At 39.7% G+C, this 18,128-nt stretch overlaps 1 protein-coding gene across 1 annotated transcript in view; it reads left to right on the forward strand.

Annotated features, from left to right (window-relative positions):
* Positions 1–368: 368 nt before the first annotated feature.
* hsd17b12b (hydroxysteroid (17-beta) dehydrogenase 12b) overlaps positions 369–18,128 on the forward strand; it is a 28,152-nt gene continuing 10,392 nt past the window's right edge. The window contains exons 1-7 of the mRNA XM_085357507.1: positions 369–683; positions 10,261–10,307; positions 12,112–12,187; positions 12,962–13,069; positions 13,346–13,410; positions 15,611–15,655; positions 16,595–16,629. Coding sequence (XP_085213633.1) covers positions 506–683; positions 10,261–10,307; positions 12,112–12,187; positions 12,962–13,069; positions 13,346–13,410; positions 15,611–15,655; positions 16,595–16,629 — 554 coding nt within the window. The 5' untranslated portion in view covers positions 369–505. The remainder of the gene's footprint in view (positions 684–10,260; positions 10,308–12,111; positions 12,188–12,961; positions 13,070–13,345; positions 13,411–15,610; positions 15,656–16,594; positions 16,630–18,128) is intronic.

Genomic DNA, 18,128 nt, shown 5'->3' on the forward strand with positions numbered 1-18,128 from the left:
AGTACGATTATAAACATTAGAAGGACGTAAAAGTAGAAACTGATATGATGTTACCAAGTTAGTAAATCCTTAAACCGTAATGCTTCATAGAGTGAAAACGGTCCCTTTTGAAATGTGATTTTTTTTTTTAAATTAAAGTTGTTACTTTACACCAACATAACAGGTAGGAAGTTAAGATGTTATATAGAAGAATTTAACGCGTATATTTTGCAAAACATTGTAGCCGCATGACGGTCGTTTTGGGTCCAGCCTGTGCTGGAACAGTAGGTGGTAGTAACGAGTAGATTTGTTGCGATGGGGGTTTTAAAAGCATTAAAAGAAGAAGAAGAGAACGGGCCAATCACAGGCAGTCAAACACTGATGCGGAAGTGTCCAACAGAGGAAGGGTTCTGGCTGACGCATGTATGTGCACTTTGAGCACTTTGTCATCACGTTAATATAGATACAATAAATTCAGGCACTAGTATAGATACGCAGTTCAGACACAGAAGTGTGTAGTGCAGCTATGTCGTTCAGCGGAGAAGCCGTGTTTCGGGCCGTGGAGGCACCGCTGTTCTGGCTCGGTGCTCTGACCGCGGCCTGGTTGTCTCTGTGCACCGTGTACCGACTGCTGTCCGGGTTCAGGGTGTGGGTGCTGGGCAACGGACGGCTCCTGTCACCCGCCAAACTAGGAAAGTGGGCAGGTGAGAAACTAATTGGGGAGACTACCAGCCAGTTTTATTTATTCAAGTAGTAATGGTACAATATAAAGGGACCTGTCCTGTTGTCCTGTCGGTTGTATTAAGTATTAAGTAGCTATTCTTTGTCTGAACATAACACCCCACCCCACTATATATATATATATATATATAATTGAAATGTGCAAAATGATAGTTTTTCTGATATGTAAACAGAATTAAACAGTGGAGCATTAATCTTTTTTCTGTTTAACTTTGTTACAGTGTTATTCTGTAGTATAAGTATTATAAGTCACTTCCATAATAAATTCTTTTATAACTCAGTACTGTTTGACACATTAGTTGGTAACATTGCAGGGAATGTATTGTCATCATTATTACAGCTTATGCGTCAGCTTATTTGACCATCGTTTGAAATCATAGAGGAAAGACGAAAAAACACCCCCTCCCCCCCACACACATTTTATTGATTGGTCTGATGTCATGATACCTGGTCTATCTTTTTGATTTTGGATTGAAATTATATCTGATCCATATGTGGTTTCTGTGTATCTCTAGTTCCAGGGTTGAATTTCTTTAAGGTCTCACATGTGCTAAAAAAATCTTATTTGACTGAGATTATCAGAACACCAGCTACAGCTAACAAACCGATGAACAGTGAGAGTAACTCCACTGAGGCAGAACACATGGCTTGTATTAGATGAGGTCCTATGCAAAAGCCCTGCTACTGCCCTTATAAAAGCAATTTATATTTGCCAGTGCCACTATCCCGAGTCAGGTCAGGTCTTTGTTTGTTAGTCTGAGAGTCTGACCACTTTTTTTGTTTGTTTTTTCTCTTGTAAAATCCTTCGGCGTCTTAGGGAGAATATTTAGCACAAATGACCTAAAGTATGGCACGTACCATTGCCTGATGTCCTTGAAAAATGAACATTTTTCTCACCAGATTTGGTGCCGTGCAACTTTGGCCTTTTAATAAAATGTAGCTGGTGCCTTTCACTGTAAGATACAATCCAAATTCAAAGCAGGTGCAGGTTTTTGCATTTTATAGATGCAATAGTTTAACATTTCTAATCACACCTTGTGTCTCTGTAGTTTATTTGTTTCTTAGGGTGAACTGGATTGCACTGGGCTGTGATGGTGCACCTAACATAATACAGAATGTACAGTGGACTACAAGCACACACGGTGCTCTCTAATGGACTCTCCTATTCTTGAAACCACTGGGAACGACTCATGCTGGGGTTGTTGCGGTGTGTCACAGCTGTGGCTGCTCTGTTTAATGTTTCACTCTGGTGGGGTGATTGTGACGTATCCAGTCGTCCCATATTGCTTCAGCATATACTTGTTACACACTAAGACTTCTTTAGTAAAGCAGCAGAAAATCCTTTGATGCCTTTTTTGTTTAAAAGGAATACATAGTGTTGAAGGGATGATCAGCCCTTTTGTCATCACTTGTAAAACAGTTGCAAGTCTTATCGTTGGATTATGGCTCGAGGGGATTATCAAGTTAGATTGAATGCTGTCCATCTGTCCTACCTGCTTACTGATTGAACCTTGAAATTTGAACAGACTGGCCTGTCGGGATTGCTTTGGTGTTGGCAAGTCTGGTGTACAAAGTTCACACCAACATCAGAGTTGGTAGCTCACAAATCTCAGAAGTTTTTTACATAATGATTCATTTAGGCACCCCAGAAGAGCCCAGGACCTGTAGGGCCTGTCAGTAAAAAAACTACATAGTCAATGAAAATCCAAACCTGAAATTAAAATGCTTATAAGGCATCATAGAAGTATTATCAATGCCTTTCCAATCTCTATTTGCTGATTCCACAATCTTTTGATTGCATATTTATATTGTATATTTCTCTTTTTGTCTTGGACACGTTCTCCTGACTCCTTTACCATTTCCAACAATTCAAGATTCAAGGCTAAAATCAGAGGACTCTACATCTTTCTCAGCCTTTGCAGCTCCAGTCACATCAGTGTGTTAGAGAGGAGCCAAATGTTCGGGGGATGTGAACCGACGACGCCTTTGATCTTTTTTTTTTGTGCACGGCTAAAAATGGAAACGCAGAAGGGGAGGGAGGATATTTTTGGATTCCAGATGCAAAATGATTCAGAATATGCAATGAGGCAAAGGGAGCCCGTTAGCCTCGGCTACTACTTTCATTCACAAACTTTGTCTCACTGAAGTGGACTTGATTGAGAGGATGGCCCGATTATATAACGGGACTACAGCCATTCATAAGTTAGCTTTACATGAGACGCAGGATCCTCGTGATTCTGGTTCAGCGGTGCCTGCATTTCACTGGTGTGTGAGAGAGAGAGCAGGAGACTGTGAGGGAGAGAGAAAAGGGAAGCTGTGATGGTATTACACATTCTAATCATATGTTATCTGAGACAATGACTTATAAAAAATACAGCTGCCTTAATGCATTGTGTGACACTTGCTGAGCATTTTATTAGGAAGGTAAGCTATTTCTCAAACATTGCTTCAAATGACATAGTTGTGACACGTGTGACATACCAATACTGGATACAGTTTTGTTTCCACCCTAAACTTTTGATGGTTGCAGACTTTTATACAGTGCCGTCTGATTTCACAGACGGCACAGTTTTGTTGCTTAATGGTGATTGGCAAACTGCTTATAGGTTTACCTCACTCCGATCTGCCGGCATCAGATTCTGCTCCACATCAGTGCGATTCAATTCACAATTTGTGCAGATTTGCAACTTGCACATTTGCACTTCAAGCCACCTGTCTTGCTTGGTGAATCCAGCAGAATGCCAACTGGGGAGGTTCCTGAAGTCTGCTGAACTAATTCTCAGCTGTATGAAAAACATTTAGACTTTTGTTTTGCATTATGGTGCGTTACCCTGCTGGAAATAGCCATAAAAACATGGGGAAATCATGACAATAAGGGGTCACTACTCCACATTTAATCAATAGTTAATTATCTTTGCCTCACTTCGGCAGTGTTTACTGTCTTGTCTCTCTCCCATAACCCCCAATTGGTTGCGGCAGATGGCCGTCCCTCCCTGTGCCTGGTTCTGCTGGAGGTTTCTTCCTGTTAAAAGGGAGCTTTTCCTTCCCATTGTTGCCAAGTGCTTGCTCATAGGCAGTCATTTGATTGTTGGGGTTTTCTCTGTGTTGTTGTAGGGTCTTTACTAATGGTAAATGGCCTGTATTTATATAGCGCTTTACTAGTCCCTAAGGACCCCAAAGCGCTTTACACATCCAGTCATCCATTCATTCACGCACACATTCACACACTGGTGATGGCAAGCTACATTGTAGCCACAGCCACCCTGGGGCGCACTGACAGAGGCGAGGCACTGGACACTGGCACCACCGGACCCTCTGACCACCACCAGTAGGCAACGGGTGAAGTGTCTTGCCCAAGGACACAACAACACAACATTCAACCTTCCGATTACAAGGCGAACTCCCAACTCTTGAGCCACGATCGCCCCAATATAAATTGCCCTGATGTGACTGCTTTTGCACTATATAAATAAAATTGAATTGAATTAATTGAAAGGGGATATACATGGTCAGTAACTATTCTGAACTTGATTGTGTGATTCATACTTTAATTGACTGGTTTTCTGGCCACAAAAGGTGCCAAGAAAATGCTGTTTCACCTCTAGCAGCATCCTGGACAGTCGAGTCCATGAGTTCATGCGTCATTTTAACCCTGCTTTCTGTCTGATAACTTTTTATCCTCTTGTCCCAATTTCGGCACAAGATGGTTGACTTTCAAAATGCTGAAGTTGAGGCGTTAAAATAAGAGTGGTTGGTAAAATTCTCATTTTGTTTAACTTTTCTGTGAAAACAGTTTTGTTAAAAAAACAAAAAACAAAAATCAGTTATTGTCCTTATATCTTGTAAGGTGTCATGAAATCCTGCGCCCCAATGTTGTTCACATAGTAGCACTATCATTGGAACACCTAGCCAGTCTAACCTAGATTTGCCAGAGACTGCAGTTCCTAAAATAGATCTTGTTTTATTTGAGTGAAGGGAACATGCACTCAGCTGTAAAATGTTTTTCCTTTTTTTCCCTGTTCTGACTGCAAATCACTTCATTCTTAAAACAACTAAAAATAACCCAGCCTACGTTTTCCTCATCATTGTGCCTCCAGACTCCCCCTGCACTCTCCTCTCCTTTTCCCTGTACTATTTTTAGTTGCCCTCAGGATCCCCTGTGCTCGTGTTTGTCATTTTCTCTTCTCTTTTGCTCCTCCACTCCTCCCTTCTGTTTGGCTCTGCTGCAGCCCTAGAGGATGCTTGGCATCCCGGCATCATCTGCACTCAAGACAATCACACAAAGAGGAAAATGGGCACAGCAAAGGGCAGATAGATGGATGAGCACAAGAACAAATGAAGAGTAGTGTTAAAATAGCAAAAACATTTGCTTAAAATAAACTCTTTTAAGGTGGTATTTATATTAGACATTCCAGAAAGAGCACAGAGAGCATTTGAACATGTACAAATTGAAAATTGCTGCAGCCGTTGTGCATAAGTCGTTGTGTTAAAATCAAGAATTCATCCTGTTTTAAAAATGGGTTGAATTTCAATGGTCCTTGCTTCTGGTAAAACGGTAAATAGAAAATCCAAAATCTGTAACTTGTGTCTCACAGGGTGATGTCAGCGACTCTTCTTAAATCTTAAGGTACACTGAGCATAGCTTATTATTAGGACATTGTAATAAAGGTAATATATGGAGAGAATTTCAAAAAATTAACTGATGACTTGCTTTTAAAAAGCAATTGCACTAAATGGTTGTATCACAGAGTCTTGCGTTGGTGCATTCCATGATGTTGTCCGACATATAAGATGTCCTTAGAGTAAGAGTATACATACTGGGGACATTAAAGTTTAAAATATTTAAATTCTTTCTGCACTGTTTATTTTACCTTGTGCCACCTGTACCACCAGAAGGAGGCAGTAAAGACCATAGAATATCTTCCAGACCACCATGACCTGTTGGACCACCAGTCCAACATGATCGAAAAATCAGGTCGGATATCCCTGTGTTGTGCGTTGTTCTTGGATCAACATTTTAATCAATCAACTATTCATCGAGGATCAACATTGCATCAGACCAATCACGCTGTTATGATGTCATAGCTTTGCAACATGGGAAAACACCTGCTGATGTCCACTCAGGAAGAAATCCAAAAAAGGGGCCGTTAGGATTGGGGGTTGGGATGTGATCGCGGTTAGGGTTACAGGGCTATAGGTAGGGTGCGTCCATGTTGCAAAACTATAACTTTACTACAATGTAATTGGTCACTTGTGTTCTTGAACCTGGACCAACATTAGTTTTGGTGATCCAGGAACTATACCAACATGATGATATCAGTTTGAGCAAAAAAGACTCCACAGTTTTGCTGATGGCCACTTACAGCTGTTTTTAAGGCAAGCCGAACTAAATAGATTCCCATGCTATGGGGCTGAAATCTTTTAAATTGAGACTTTAACATATAGTGTTCAAAACCAATGGGCACCATTATGATGTAACATTAGCTACATACATCCATTTTTATGCAGCGCATGGTTACTAACAGGTGTTGTAACCAGGATTGCTAGATGTGAAAATTATACAAAAGGGGATTATGCACCTCAGATCCCTCTTTAACTGTGGACTGTTGAAAGTGCAGTTGGGTGGAAGATGGTTAGTTTTGTCGACCTATAATTTTTGTCTCAGTTTTTGTCAACGACCTTTATCTTTTGTCTGACAAAAACAAGTCAATAACTAAATAAAAACTAATGCACGAGTAGGGCTGCTCAATTAATCGAATTTTAATCACGATTACGATCTGGGCTTTCAACGATCATTAAAAATGACTGAGCCGATTATTAGCCCCTCCCTCGTTTATCCGCGACACCTTAAAGGCCGGTCCGTGAAAATATTGTCGGGCATAAACCGGTCCGTGGTGCAAAAAAGGTTGGAGACCGCTGATTAAGAGGACCCGAGGGAAGCTCGGAAAGCTAAGCAGAAGTTATTTGGAGAGGAGAGTGACTGCCGTTGGTTGAAAAGAGAGGTAAAAAAAAAAACTTCAGTGGTGTTGCACACTATTTTATATTATTTTTTAAAGTCATTGTTAACCCTTTAAAGCCGTCAGAGCAGCACGCTCCGTTTTGTGTAACTATTTTTAAATCCCTGTAGAACCTGGACCATGTAAGCTAGCGCAATAATTTGTTTTGCATATGAAACCAGAGGAGTTGTACTTACATCTCATACCATCAGCTTGTCCTCGGTCACGGTTTCCTTCCACATAAAGCTTTGCAAAAATTGCATAAAAAGCGCTTGCAGGAACAAAAACATAATATTCCAGAAACACGCTTCGCTGATCCGATCAGCTGTTCGTAACACTTCCCACAGTGAAACAGGCGTCAGCGCGAACTATCACATGTCCGCCATTTCCTGGCCGAAACCGGAAGTGACGTCATTTTCGCGGAAATGTAGTTTTTTTTACTTGTAGGCCTTAAAGGCCTATACTGGTCATGTTTGACTTTTCTGAATAGTTTCTGGGATGCTTAGAACTCGAATTGCACTGCTGGAAATAGTTTATTTTGATGCACCTGCTGTTTTCTTTGAAAATTTGCATCATAGGATTGTTTTTTTGTTTTTCCTGCAGTATATAAAAATTGGTGTATCTCCAAAATAAAACTATGAACACACTCAAAATAAGTTTCCTGTTGTTGTAAACTATTTTTTGCAACTTTTTTGTATTTAAAGTTTTGAGGGATAAACCTCTTAAATTTCTCCAAGTAGAAATATATGTAAAAAAACAAACAAAAACGATTTTCAATTTTTTTTTGTAGTTTATTGCACTTTTTTGCAATTAATGTAGTTACTATGGACTTAATTCATACATATTATTAAAATATGGGCTATAACAGTTGTATAGCAACTTGAAATGCTCCCATAAATGGCACTACAACATGTAAAAAAATAATATAAGCTCTGGCGGACTTGGTTCTATAGTAGGTCTTAAAGGGTTAAATAAATATCGTCAAATAATCGAGATCTCAATTTCAGTGAAAATAATCGTGATTATCATTTTTGCCATAATCGAGCAGCCCTATGCACGAGGATCAGAAACTCTGATGAAATCTATTGACACTTTCATCAAATGAAAACAGGATGAAAATATTCTAGAGAGATGAGACTTAGAACTAATTAAGTTGTGTAGTAAGGCCGAAAAAGTTTGGAAGTGATCCAGTGAGAAGAAATTAGCTGTGCGGCGAGTTAGATGCCCACATTTGATCTGCCCCCAACAAACAGGGAGTGGGTCCTATGCTTCTGGGAGAAGAAGATTGGACATATTTTGCATTTGATGTCAAGGGAAATAAAACGCTTTGTAAACCGTGTGGAGCAACCAGTAAAAACATACCAAACTTTTACACTTGATATGATATTTAAATAACTAAAACTGAAAGAACTTAGATGCCTAAATTATGTCTAAAACTAAATGATGTTTTAGTCAAAAGACTGTGACTAAAACGAAATCAAAATTTGCCATCAAAATGAACACTGGTGGAACACACTGGAGGGACAGTCAGACAGTTCCCAGTGGAGCAGTACTTAGGCTTAAAATGCTCAACCCCCCTTTTTTAATCTTTAACTCGTAAGCTAAATCATCAGTGTGCATTCTCGTGAATAGTGAGAGTAGTTTGAGTACTGGAATTGCAATGAGGAACAGAACATGACTCATTCTTTAGTTTTAAACATTTCCTTTCCACAAACCTTTGTTGACTATTGTTTTTTGATGGTACCGTGCATATCTTTTGTTGACTATGAATGGTCCCAGGTAGTGAAGTTTGTTCTGAACAGACTGCACTTATGTCGGTGCACCTTGCATGTAGTATTTAATGAGCCTAAGCGTCCTAAAAGCCCTAGTAGCAGACCCTAGAGGCTGAACTGCTCAGTGCACCCAACCACACTGATGTGGTTTGACCTAACCCACACAGCAGCATTCCCATCTTAAGTGCACTTTACTTTCAGAAGTCTAATGCAAAAAAAAAAAGTAAGAAGGGACTAAATGACAAAACAATAGGAATATAAAATATAATGGACAGTTTCTGAAAACACAAGAATGATATTGTACTCAAAGATGAGGCAAGTATTCCTCTCTAAGTAGGGCCTGGCAGGTCATTCAGGGACATATTGTAACATTTCGACTCACCACGCAACTCCCCATCCGCTTTTTTGTTATATTTAGCCAGAGGTGTGATGAATGGTTCCTTCTGAAAGATGGGAATTGCTAAAAATAGGATCCTGCTGCCGCTGCTGTTTGTGCCAGGCAGTTCCAGGGCATCTGCTCGCTCGACTGCCACTGATGACAGAGAGGACCTCTTTCCCCTCACCCTCCCTCACTCTCTTTTTGTCCTCCTTAGTCACCTCAGCTGCTCCCTGTCAACCGTGTCCTTCACTGCATCTAAAAGTAAATCCCTTTTATTGTGCTCAAGCTTTTTGCGCTGGGTCATAATTAGCCTTTCTACACAGCAATTTCTTGACATCACTTGTCAGTTAAGTATTGTGTCATGCTTCGAAGTAGATCTCTGTGCTGATAAAGTTCCTGTAGGTGGCACTCTTTAGCTGTTCATCTGTGGTGGCTAGCACCGCTCGGGTTTTCTGCAGTATGTTTTTTTGCTTCTACGTTTTGACAAACAAAGACAAAACAAGTCTAAAGTGGAAGAGGCAGAAAGGCTTCAGGTCCTCAAACTGACAGTGTGCATCTAAAGTATCTCTGATTGTGAAGTGGTCACTCACTGGAATCCTTCACAACAGGACAGTCCTCTAGTACTTTTGAACGAGAGTTCAATTCTGAAAAATGTGTAAATTCCTTTTTTACGTAGTGTTATAATTTCAGCTCCTTAGTACCAATAAATGAAACATTACTGCTACAATAAGCGACCTTGCTGTAAGGTTCTGTTTAATAGCGTGGCTATACATGTCTGGCAACAGTTTGAGGAAAGCCCCTTCCTGCCTAAGCTTGACGTTGACCCCTTAGATATATCTAGGCTCATTAAGAAATAGTTCTTTTTTGTTGTTGTTTTAAGCCAACTTGACTGACCTGCTCTTAGCCTCCAGAATCCCTGGGATGAACACAAAAGCTGAGTGTGAGCATCAGCTGGTTGACCGCCCTGCACCGATGCTCTTGTGGTGGAAATGGAGCAAATCCCAGGACCTAAGTTCCGAAATCTCCCTCAGCTTTGGAGGTTGTTAGAGAAGTGGATTAACCTCATTACTTGGCCCTGGGATGACATCAGTTACATTCATATGCCCATATATTTGGCTACATAGCACATGTCTTCTTTGGTCTGTTTAAATATGTTTTGCTTGCAACGCTCTGTTATAACAGAAGTCAAAGCTACGGCCCGTAGAGATTAATGTGATTAAGTCGTAATGGGTCAGTCTGTGATATATTTTCAATATGTTTTTCATATGTTTATCCAGTGTAATTGAGCATAAGGGAAAGGCTGTATATTTTTACATGTGTACAAAGGATCTTATTAAGGTGCGAGTAATGGTAATATAGTTTCCTTGCTAATTAAGTCTCTCTCTGTTTGTAGTTGTGACAGGAGCCACAGATGGGATTGGGAAAGCATATGCAGAAGAGGTAAGGGTCTCCTAGAGGTGTTGAGTTATGAACTTGTACTTGAAAATAGTATGTGCCTGTAATAGTAGATCTATAAACATGTAACACCTGATGGTGAGTACGGTTAAAAAAAATATTTTTAATTTTTTTTTTTTGTTTTTATACAGAAAGTAACACATGGAGAGCCACACAAATGAGACAAAAGCATGGTCACTGAAATTTATTTATTTAGGAAAATGACCCAATATGATGCATGTGAGTTGCAAAGATTGATCTGTAACTGGTGTGAACATCTTGCACAGCAATAACTGCAACTAAATGTTGAGAGCCGGGGTGTGAAACACCAGGCTGGGGGGCCAGAATCGGCCTGGCAAAGACCCCAATCTGATCGACTATATGGCTTTGGAAAATGGGAAGAAAGAAACTTTAGGATTCTGTATTTTCAAGTTCTACAGCTTTTCCTTCTGATAAAGACCTCCTCCATCCTTAATCATATTACACCAGAGTAATTCAGTAATAAATAAAACAATTAGATTACAGAAAAGTTCCTTTTTTTTCAGTATCTACTATAGAAGTGTTTTTTTGTTTTTTTACAATGAGTAGTTAAACTTCATTAGACTAACAGGCCACTTAAGATCAAGGTGGGTTGTACGTGGCCCACAGTGTAATATGAGTTTAGAGTAACTGCTGATCAGTCCTTCACATCACTTTGGATGAGTGAGTTGAATTAAATGTTCAAAACATATTTAACTCGATGACAGGTATCCTCACATGAAGCGCTCGCTTCAGGCCATTCCACAATATCTTTTGATGAGTGAGACCTCGGCCATTCAAAACATATTTATTCCTCTTGTTCGTTTTTTGTTTTTTTGTAGAATGACTAGTTTTCAGGACATCTTTTATCTTGATGCACTGTGTGACCCAGTTTCTCTTGAGATTCCATTCACGGATGTCCTTGAATTGCACTTTCGAATTTGCTGCTGTATTTAAAAATTTACTGTTCCATTAATGACGGCAAGCTGTCGTGGCCCACATGCAGCAAAACAGGCCTAATCTGTGATGTTTCAGAGATGGAATAAGGTCCTGACGCTCGAATGCAGCGATTTTCCCTTCTTCTAAACCAAACGCCTCTCGTATACACAATGAAGTTTTTCTTTGCTCTTAGCTGCCCACAGAGCTCTGTTCAAACAGCCTTCTGGCTTGCTAGTGTGATCTTTAGCAAACTGGCTCTGGGCAGCAGCGTTGGTTTTTGGAGTGCAGTGACTTTCCTCTTGTGACCCTGCCATCCATGCCATTGTTGCTTAGTGTTAAGGCACACACTGGGTCTATTTGTTGGCAGGCAGACCACTGCTGTGAACAAGAGCAGTGTTCTTGATTTGAAGTCTGGTTCAAAGTGAATCAATGGAGTCCAAACACTTATTGTCTGTTTTGCATCAAGTTTATGAGTTTTTGAGATACTACCTCACCTCAGAGACATGTGGTATAGAATCATTTTCAACAAGAATCTCTTATATTTCCCATTAAATTTATTTACTTGAGTTTCCATTTTTAGAAACCAAATGACAAAAATAAAATCTACAAACTTTGCTTTTTAAAAGCTTTTTCATCTGCATTTGGTTCACAAAGTTGCATTTTCAGTTTTCAATATTAATTTGGTATTAATTCAAAGTAATAACTTTGACGTCGTCATAATATTGCAGGATAGCCTAGTGCCAAAATGTAAAAGTCGATCAAAGAACCAGTTAAATGTTGATCATCAGTATGGATGTAAGTGCAGTGCGCATGTGTTTTACTTTGTTGACATATTTCATTTTTGTATTTGCAGCTCGCCCGCAAAGGATTTGCCATTGTGCTGATCAGCCGCTCTCAGGAGAAGCTGGATGATGTATCCAAGGCTATTGGTGAGATATGCACATGTTTATATTATTTCAAAATTGTTTCACCCCTGTAAAATTTTGGACATGGTTAAATATTCCTCTCCTTATTGCATCGGTCACCCTGATTGGTGCAATGTCTGTGTGCCTTGGTGATTTGTGAGAATCGCTGCAGGAAGTAGTTCAGCGTATTGCAGCCAGTCAGTCTGCACCCTGCTTATCAGAATGATTTGAAGTAAACAAAAACGCAGCTAAGGACAACATCTCACACGGATTCAGCTGAAATTATCTTCAGTTTATGTGTGAAAACATCTTTAGAGTCAGATTAAAACCTACCTGTGTTCCAGAGGCACCAGACTAATTTAGTTCATGTGTATGACCGCGACTTTTAGAGCCTCATTTGTCCCGAATCTGAAATCTTACAGCTTGCATAATAATACACTAGGGCTCAGTAACAAAAGAATAAATTATACTGCACTGAATTTAGTGTTTTAGCACAAGTGATCTCTTACTGAGTAGCCCTTTGCTGGACTCTTATGCTTTTGGTTATGAGGTAGTAAAATCTTTTACTGGAGCTGAAAGTGAATATGTCCAGTTAAATGAAAGCGTCCTCTTAAGGGAGGGATAACCTCACTGATGATTAATTTAGGGTTTAATACTTTGTTCCCCTTCCTTCCCTTTCTAAATCACTATTTAATAGTCATTTTTGCCATTCCTGAATGCTATTTGTGAGTATTGTTTTCTGGTATCTTTCATTGTGACTCAGATATAGTAAATTAAAATGCATACTTCTGTCCTCAGCCAGTAAATGTGGTGTGGAGACAAAAACAATTCAAGCAGACTTCAGTGCTGTTGACATCTACTCTAAGATTGAAGGAGGACTCACAGGACTGGAGATTGGAGTACTGGGTAAGACTGCAGGAGGTGCTGAGGCCAGTTCCCTTTTCACGAGTGTTAATCAGCCTGTCACACGATATGTCAAATCTTATCTCAACCACATCTGACAAACAATGAGTGCTGTGAAATCCACTGTGTTTTTCATGTATTCGGAAGGGTTAATTTATAAGCCTTTTACTGCCCCCTGAAGACTGAAATGAGGAATAACAGAGTCAATCCTGTATTCATAAAATACTTAATCTCTTTGAATAATTTGGCAATTCTGAATTTTTTTTGTCTTGTTAACAGTGAACAATGTTGGGATCTCCTACCCTTACCCTGAGTTCTTCCTCAGCGTCCCCAATCTCGACACTGTAAGTTCCAAGTTTTCTGATTATTGTATTTCACATTCAAATTATAGTTAGTATGAAAATACATGAATGTTTGCCCTTGATGTTTCTCCAGCGACTGCATATTCCACAGCATATATCGGCCCTCTGCTCTATTTCTGTAAACTGCTGTAGCGTTGAAGGAAATCTAAATTTTTTATTACTATTTAAAGTTAAGTAGATTAGGTCGCTTCACCTGCATTAGACAGCAGTCCAGTTTCCGTCAGTCTCACTCTCCTTAAATGGAGATCGGTATAGGTGGGACAGTTTTACACTCAGAGCAGTATTCTGCCTCTTAAAAGTGTTAAGTAGAAGAAGGGAAATTTGTTATTCATGAAGTCTTTAAGCTTTGTAAGTCATAAAGTCAGTAATGGCTGTTGCTCAGGAATTTCTAGCTGAAAGCAGGTGTAAAAGAATTTGTAGAAGAATGCGCGTGGTATTTCTTCCATGTGAATAGTCCTTTTACTGTTACAGAATACATTTTTTACGATTCCACCCTATCATGTTATCATTTACAGCAGTGGCTCCTAAGTGATTTGCTGCACAACTTGGGATTTTGTGTCAGCCATGCAGTGCTTTTTGTAAAACGAATCGATTACATCACTGCTATCTTAGCCACTCAGGCAAATTCTATAGCCTAACAAAAAATGAGAGGGATCCCAGGTATGCAGTTCCATTAACCGTTTAAAGCCGGTCGGAGCGGGCACGCTCCGTTTTGTGTAACTATTTTTAAATCCCGGTAGCACTGCAACCACGTAAGCTAGCGCAATAATTTTTTTTGCATATGAAACCAGAGGAGTTGTACTTACATCTTATGCCATCAGCTTGTCCTCGGTCACGGTTTCCTTCCACATATAGCTTTGCAAAAACTGCATAAAAAGTGCTTGCAGCAACAAAAACATAATATTCCAGAAACAGGCTTTGCCGATCTGATCAGCTGTTCATAACACTTCCTACATTGGAATAGACGTCAGCGCGAACTATCGCATGTCCGCCATTACCTGCCCGAAACTGGAAGTGACGTCATTTTCGCGAAAATTTTGTTTTTTACCTTCAGGGCCTCATGAGCCTATACTGGTGTTTTTAAAGGTTATGTTTGACTTTATGACTTTCTGTGTCGTTTCTGGGATGCTTAGGACTCATATTGCACTGCTGGAAATAGTTGATAGTTGCTGGAAATTTTGATGCACATGCTGTTTTTTTGCAAATTTGCATTATAATATTTATTTTCATTTTTCCTGCAGTGTATAAAAATTGGTGTATTTAAAAAAATAAAACTATGAAGACACTCAAAATAAATTTCCTGTGGTGGGAAACTATTTTGTGCAACTTTTTTGTATTTACAGTTTTGAGGGATAAGCCTCTTAAATTACTCTAACTAGAAATATATGTTAAAAAAACAAAAACGATTTTCAATTTTTTTGTAGTTTATTGCACTTTTTTGTCATTTATGTATTTACTATGCACTTAATGCAGACATATTATTAAAATTTGGGCTATAACGGTTGTATTGATGTATAGAAACTTGAAATGCTCCCAAAAATGGCTCCACAGCATGTAAAAATATAATGATAAGCTCTGGCGGACTTGATTCTATGGTAGGTCTTAAAGGGTTAATGGTCACATTTCTTATAGCATGATGCATCAAAGGCCGTGATTGACAGTAAGGAGGAAAACAAAACAAAACAGTTAGCTAACAGGTAACCTTACATCTATAAAAAGAGATCCAATTTAAATAAATAAAAACCTTTTACTAGAAAATATCACGTAAGCTAGCTATCTTTTGGATTTATTCAGATCAGGGATATCAACAGCCTTCAGCCCGAGTGTGTCATCTGTCAGGAAAAGTTTGCTAGTGTTAACACTGTGCCAAGCGAGTGCAGGGCCCGTTTGGAAACTACACGGCCCTTCTGAAAGAAACTTGGCTTGTTTCAAAAGATTGCTGGATGTGACCCAAAAGCAACACGATTGTTGGATTGTGTGAATGTGTCTGATGAGCTGACAGAGGCGAGTCAGTTACACTAGATGTAAACGCACACACAGAGACTTTTTCTTTTTTACTTAAAAAGGCTTAAAAATGACAAAACAAACCTCATTTGCCAATGTTTACAATTCTACTTACAAGTACGTGCACCAGTGCAAAATGTAACCATCTGTACTAATCCACGTGTTCTTCTTGTTTCAGTTCATTGACACCCTGGTCAACATTAACATAACATCAGTGTGCCAGGTGAGTGTTGCTATATTCAAGTAATTACGTTTTTTTCCCCTTAACAGGTTATCAGAGAGAGAAAAGAACCTTAAAATGTCAGTGTGAAAACAAATTAAATCTACTAAAGAAATTCCTGATTGCACTGCAGGTATTTCCACCTGCAAGCTAATACTTAGTAAAGCCACCTTTAGCGGTAATTACAGCATTGAATTTGTGTGGATCAATACAGCTACTTGGGACATAGCTCAGATTTTTTTTCTCCTCCAGTTTTTACTGAAAGGCACATGTGTTCAAACAAATGAAAAATAGCATTCAGGCATGTTCACAGAATTTCAGGGTGCTTTTTGATAGTCAGCATGAATGCCTGCTGCAGACCGCTCATCTTAAATGTCTGGCTCAGTCCCAAACTGCACACTGAGGACTCGTCATGCATAAATGTTTGTCATCCGTTTCCCCGTGGTGCGCTCTCTGTGGAATGAGTAATTAAAGCCGTCAAGGTGGATTCAGGTGTTTAGGATGGTTGGTAAGATAGATCCACAGTCAGGAAGTCCCACAGACCACCGAAGACCTCCACACATACACACACACACACACTGGCACAACACAGTGACTTATACCATAAGAAGTCACTTCTGTCCCAGTTCTCCATGTTCAGCAGTTCCCAGAGCAACAGCTACAGTCGACCCTCTCTCTTAACACTTAATTTATATTGTTCAATATTTCTTTAAACGGCTCCCTCTGCTATCATTATCATTTCTTTTCTCTTGTCTCTCCGACCAGCTCTTCACACAACACCCACACGCACACACACATTTACGAATGTGGATGAACTCCTCCACGTACAACCCACAAACAATAGCCGTTTTTGTCTGTCTCATGCTTTTATTCTGCATCACCCACTTCTAACCTTTTCTCTTTCTGTCTTTTTCCCCCATTATCATTGTTTTCTGTTTCCAGATGACACGTCTTGTTTTACCACAAATGGTGGAGAGGTAAGTTGTGTTTATACATCACCGTTGTCTGCGAATCTATAAAAGGTTCAACGCAGTGAATCCTGATCATTCATATGCACCTGTTTTGGAACCCGCTGCGAGATACGTGGGAGGCCGGTACGGTGGGATTGTGTAACAGGGCGCTGTGTTTGCCAACCAGCAGTGTGGTCAGTGAAAGATTAAACTGGGATTTCTGTGGTAGTGGTGAATGGATATTTAAAATATTAGATCTGGAAGATTCAGGATTTTTGGGAAACTTCTTCCTTGCAGCAAAAGAAGATATTGAAGCAAATCCCAGTCAACATCATTAGTATACAATCATAGACAGAAGAAATGTGGCAGAATGCTGGAATTTTCTGAAAAGATGTTGAACTTTATTATTATTTGACTACGCAGTGGGTCAAACGTGTCGTCAAATGACACGGGAATATTAGGTTTTCGATAAGTGAATTGTTCTTTTTCTGGGGCTGTGAGATCATGTAACATACACATTCGTGCATGGAAGAAAAGATTTTTTGTTAAAGTTATATTCCTAAAACACCCATTTGAGTGTCCTAATGGTTTGAGGTAATGCAAAAAAATTCTGAGGTAGTCTGTTTCCTTCATTATTGCATCCACTCTGTACCAGTTCAACTAGCAGCAAAACAGCCGCACAGCAACTTTCTACCCCGACCACAATGCTTGACAGTTTATGCTGTTTTCTTTAGCTTGAGTATCTCAGCATTGCTCCAAAACATATTTTTATAATTGTGGCAAAACAGCTCAATCTTTTAGTCTCATCGGACCATTAAATGTTCCTCCAGCAGGCGTTTTCTTGTCTATGTGGTCAGCTGCAACCTGTAGTTAGACTCTAGCCTCTTAGTCCATAGTGATTTAAAACACAATGCTGTTCCAGCAGATTCCAGAAACCACCGAGTCAGTGCCTGTGTCTGAGTTACGTCTGACCATCTCACCTAATTTTGTCTTAGCTGAGTGTGACGGCAAAGAGGTGTCACTTCCTGCTGACTTGTATGTGTAGAACTGATTGAACTCATGATCTTGGACTTTTCAGTTTTTCAAGAGAAGTTCCTAACTTTTGTAACTCTGTGATCCTCTTTCTCATATCTGCACTGAGCTCCTTTTATTTTTCTGTTTTACTGTGTTTTGGACAGTCCAGTGGGTGTAGTCAAGTAAACCTCTTCTTTTCTTTATACGTCTCAGCTGTAAGAGGCTGATGGGGTATTGCAGTCACCCTCCAGGGAGATGTGGAAAACCAAGTTTGTGAATGCGATACCTTGAAAATAGACAATTCAAATAGACACCATGGGTGTGTCTACTAAAACACTTTGATGAATTCAAACCTGACTTTGACATCAAAGTTAGAGGTCGGAGGTGGATGTGATAACATGGAAACAAAAAAAAGGGCATAGTAGGATTTTGAAATTGATACCATAGTGTATCTACTAGGAGGGCGAGGGGTGCCACTGGCAGCCGCCAGTATTTTTATCTTGGTAAAGAGA

Source organism: Diplotaxodon limnothrissa, linkage group LG1 (genome assembly GCF_057381915.1).
Source record: "Diplotaxodon limnothrissa isolate DT_005_m linkage group LG1, D_limnothrissa_male_GT1.1, whole genome shotgun sequence".
Classification (NCBI taxonomy): domain Eukaryota; kingdom Metazoa; phylum Chordata; class Actinopteri; order Cichliformes; family Cichlidae; genus Diplotaxodon; species Diplotaxodon limnothrissa.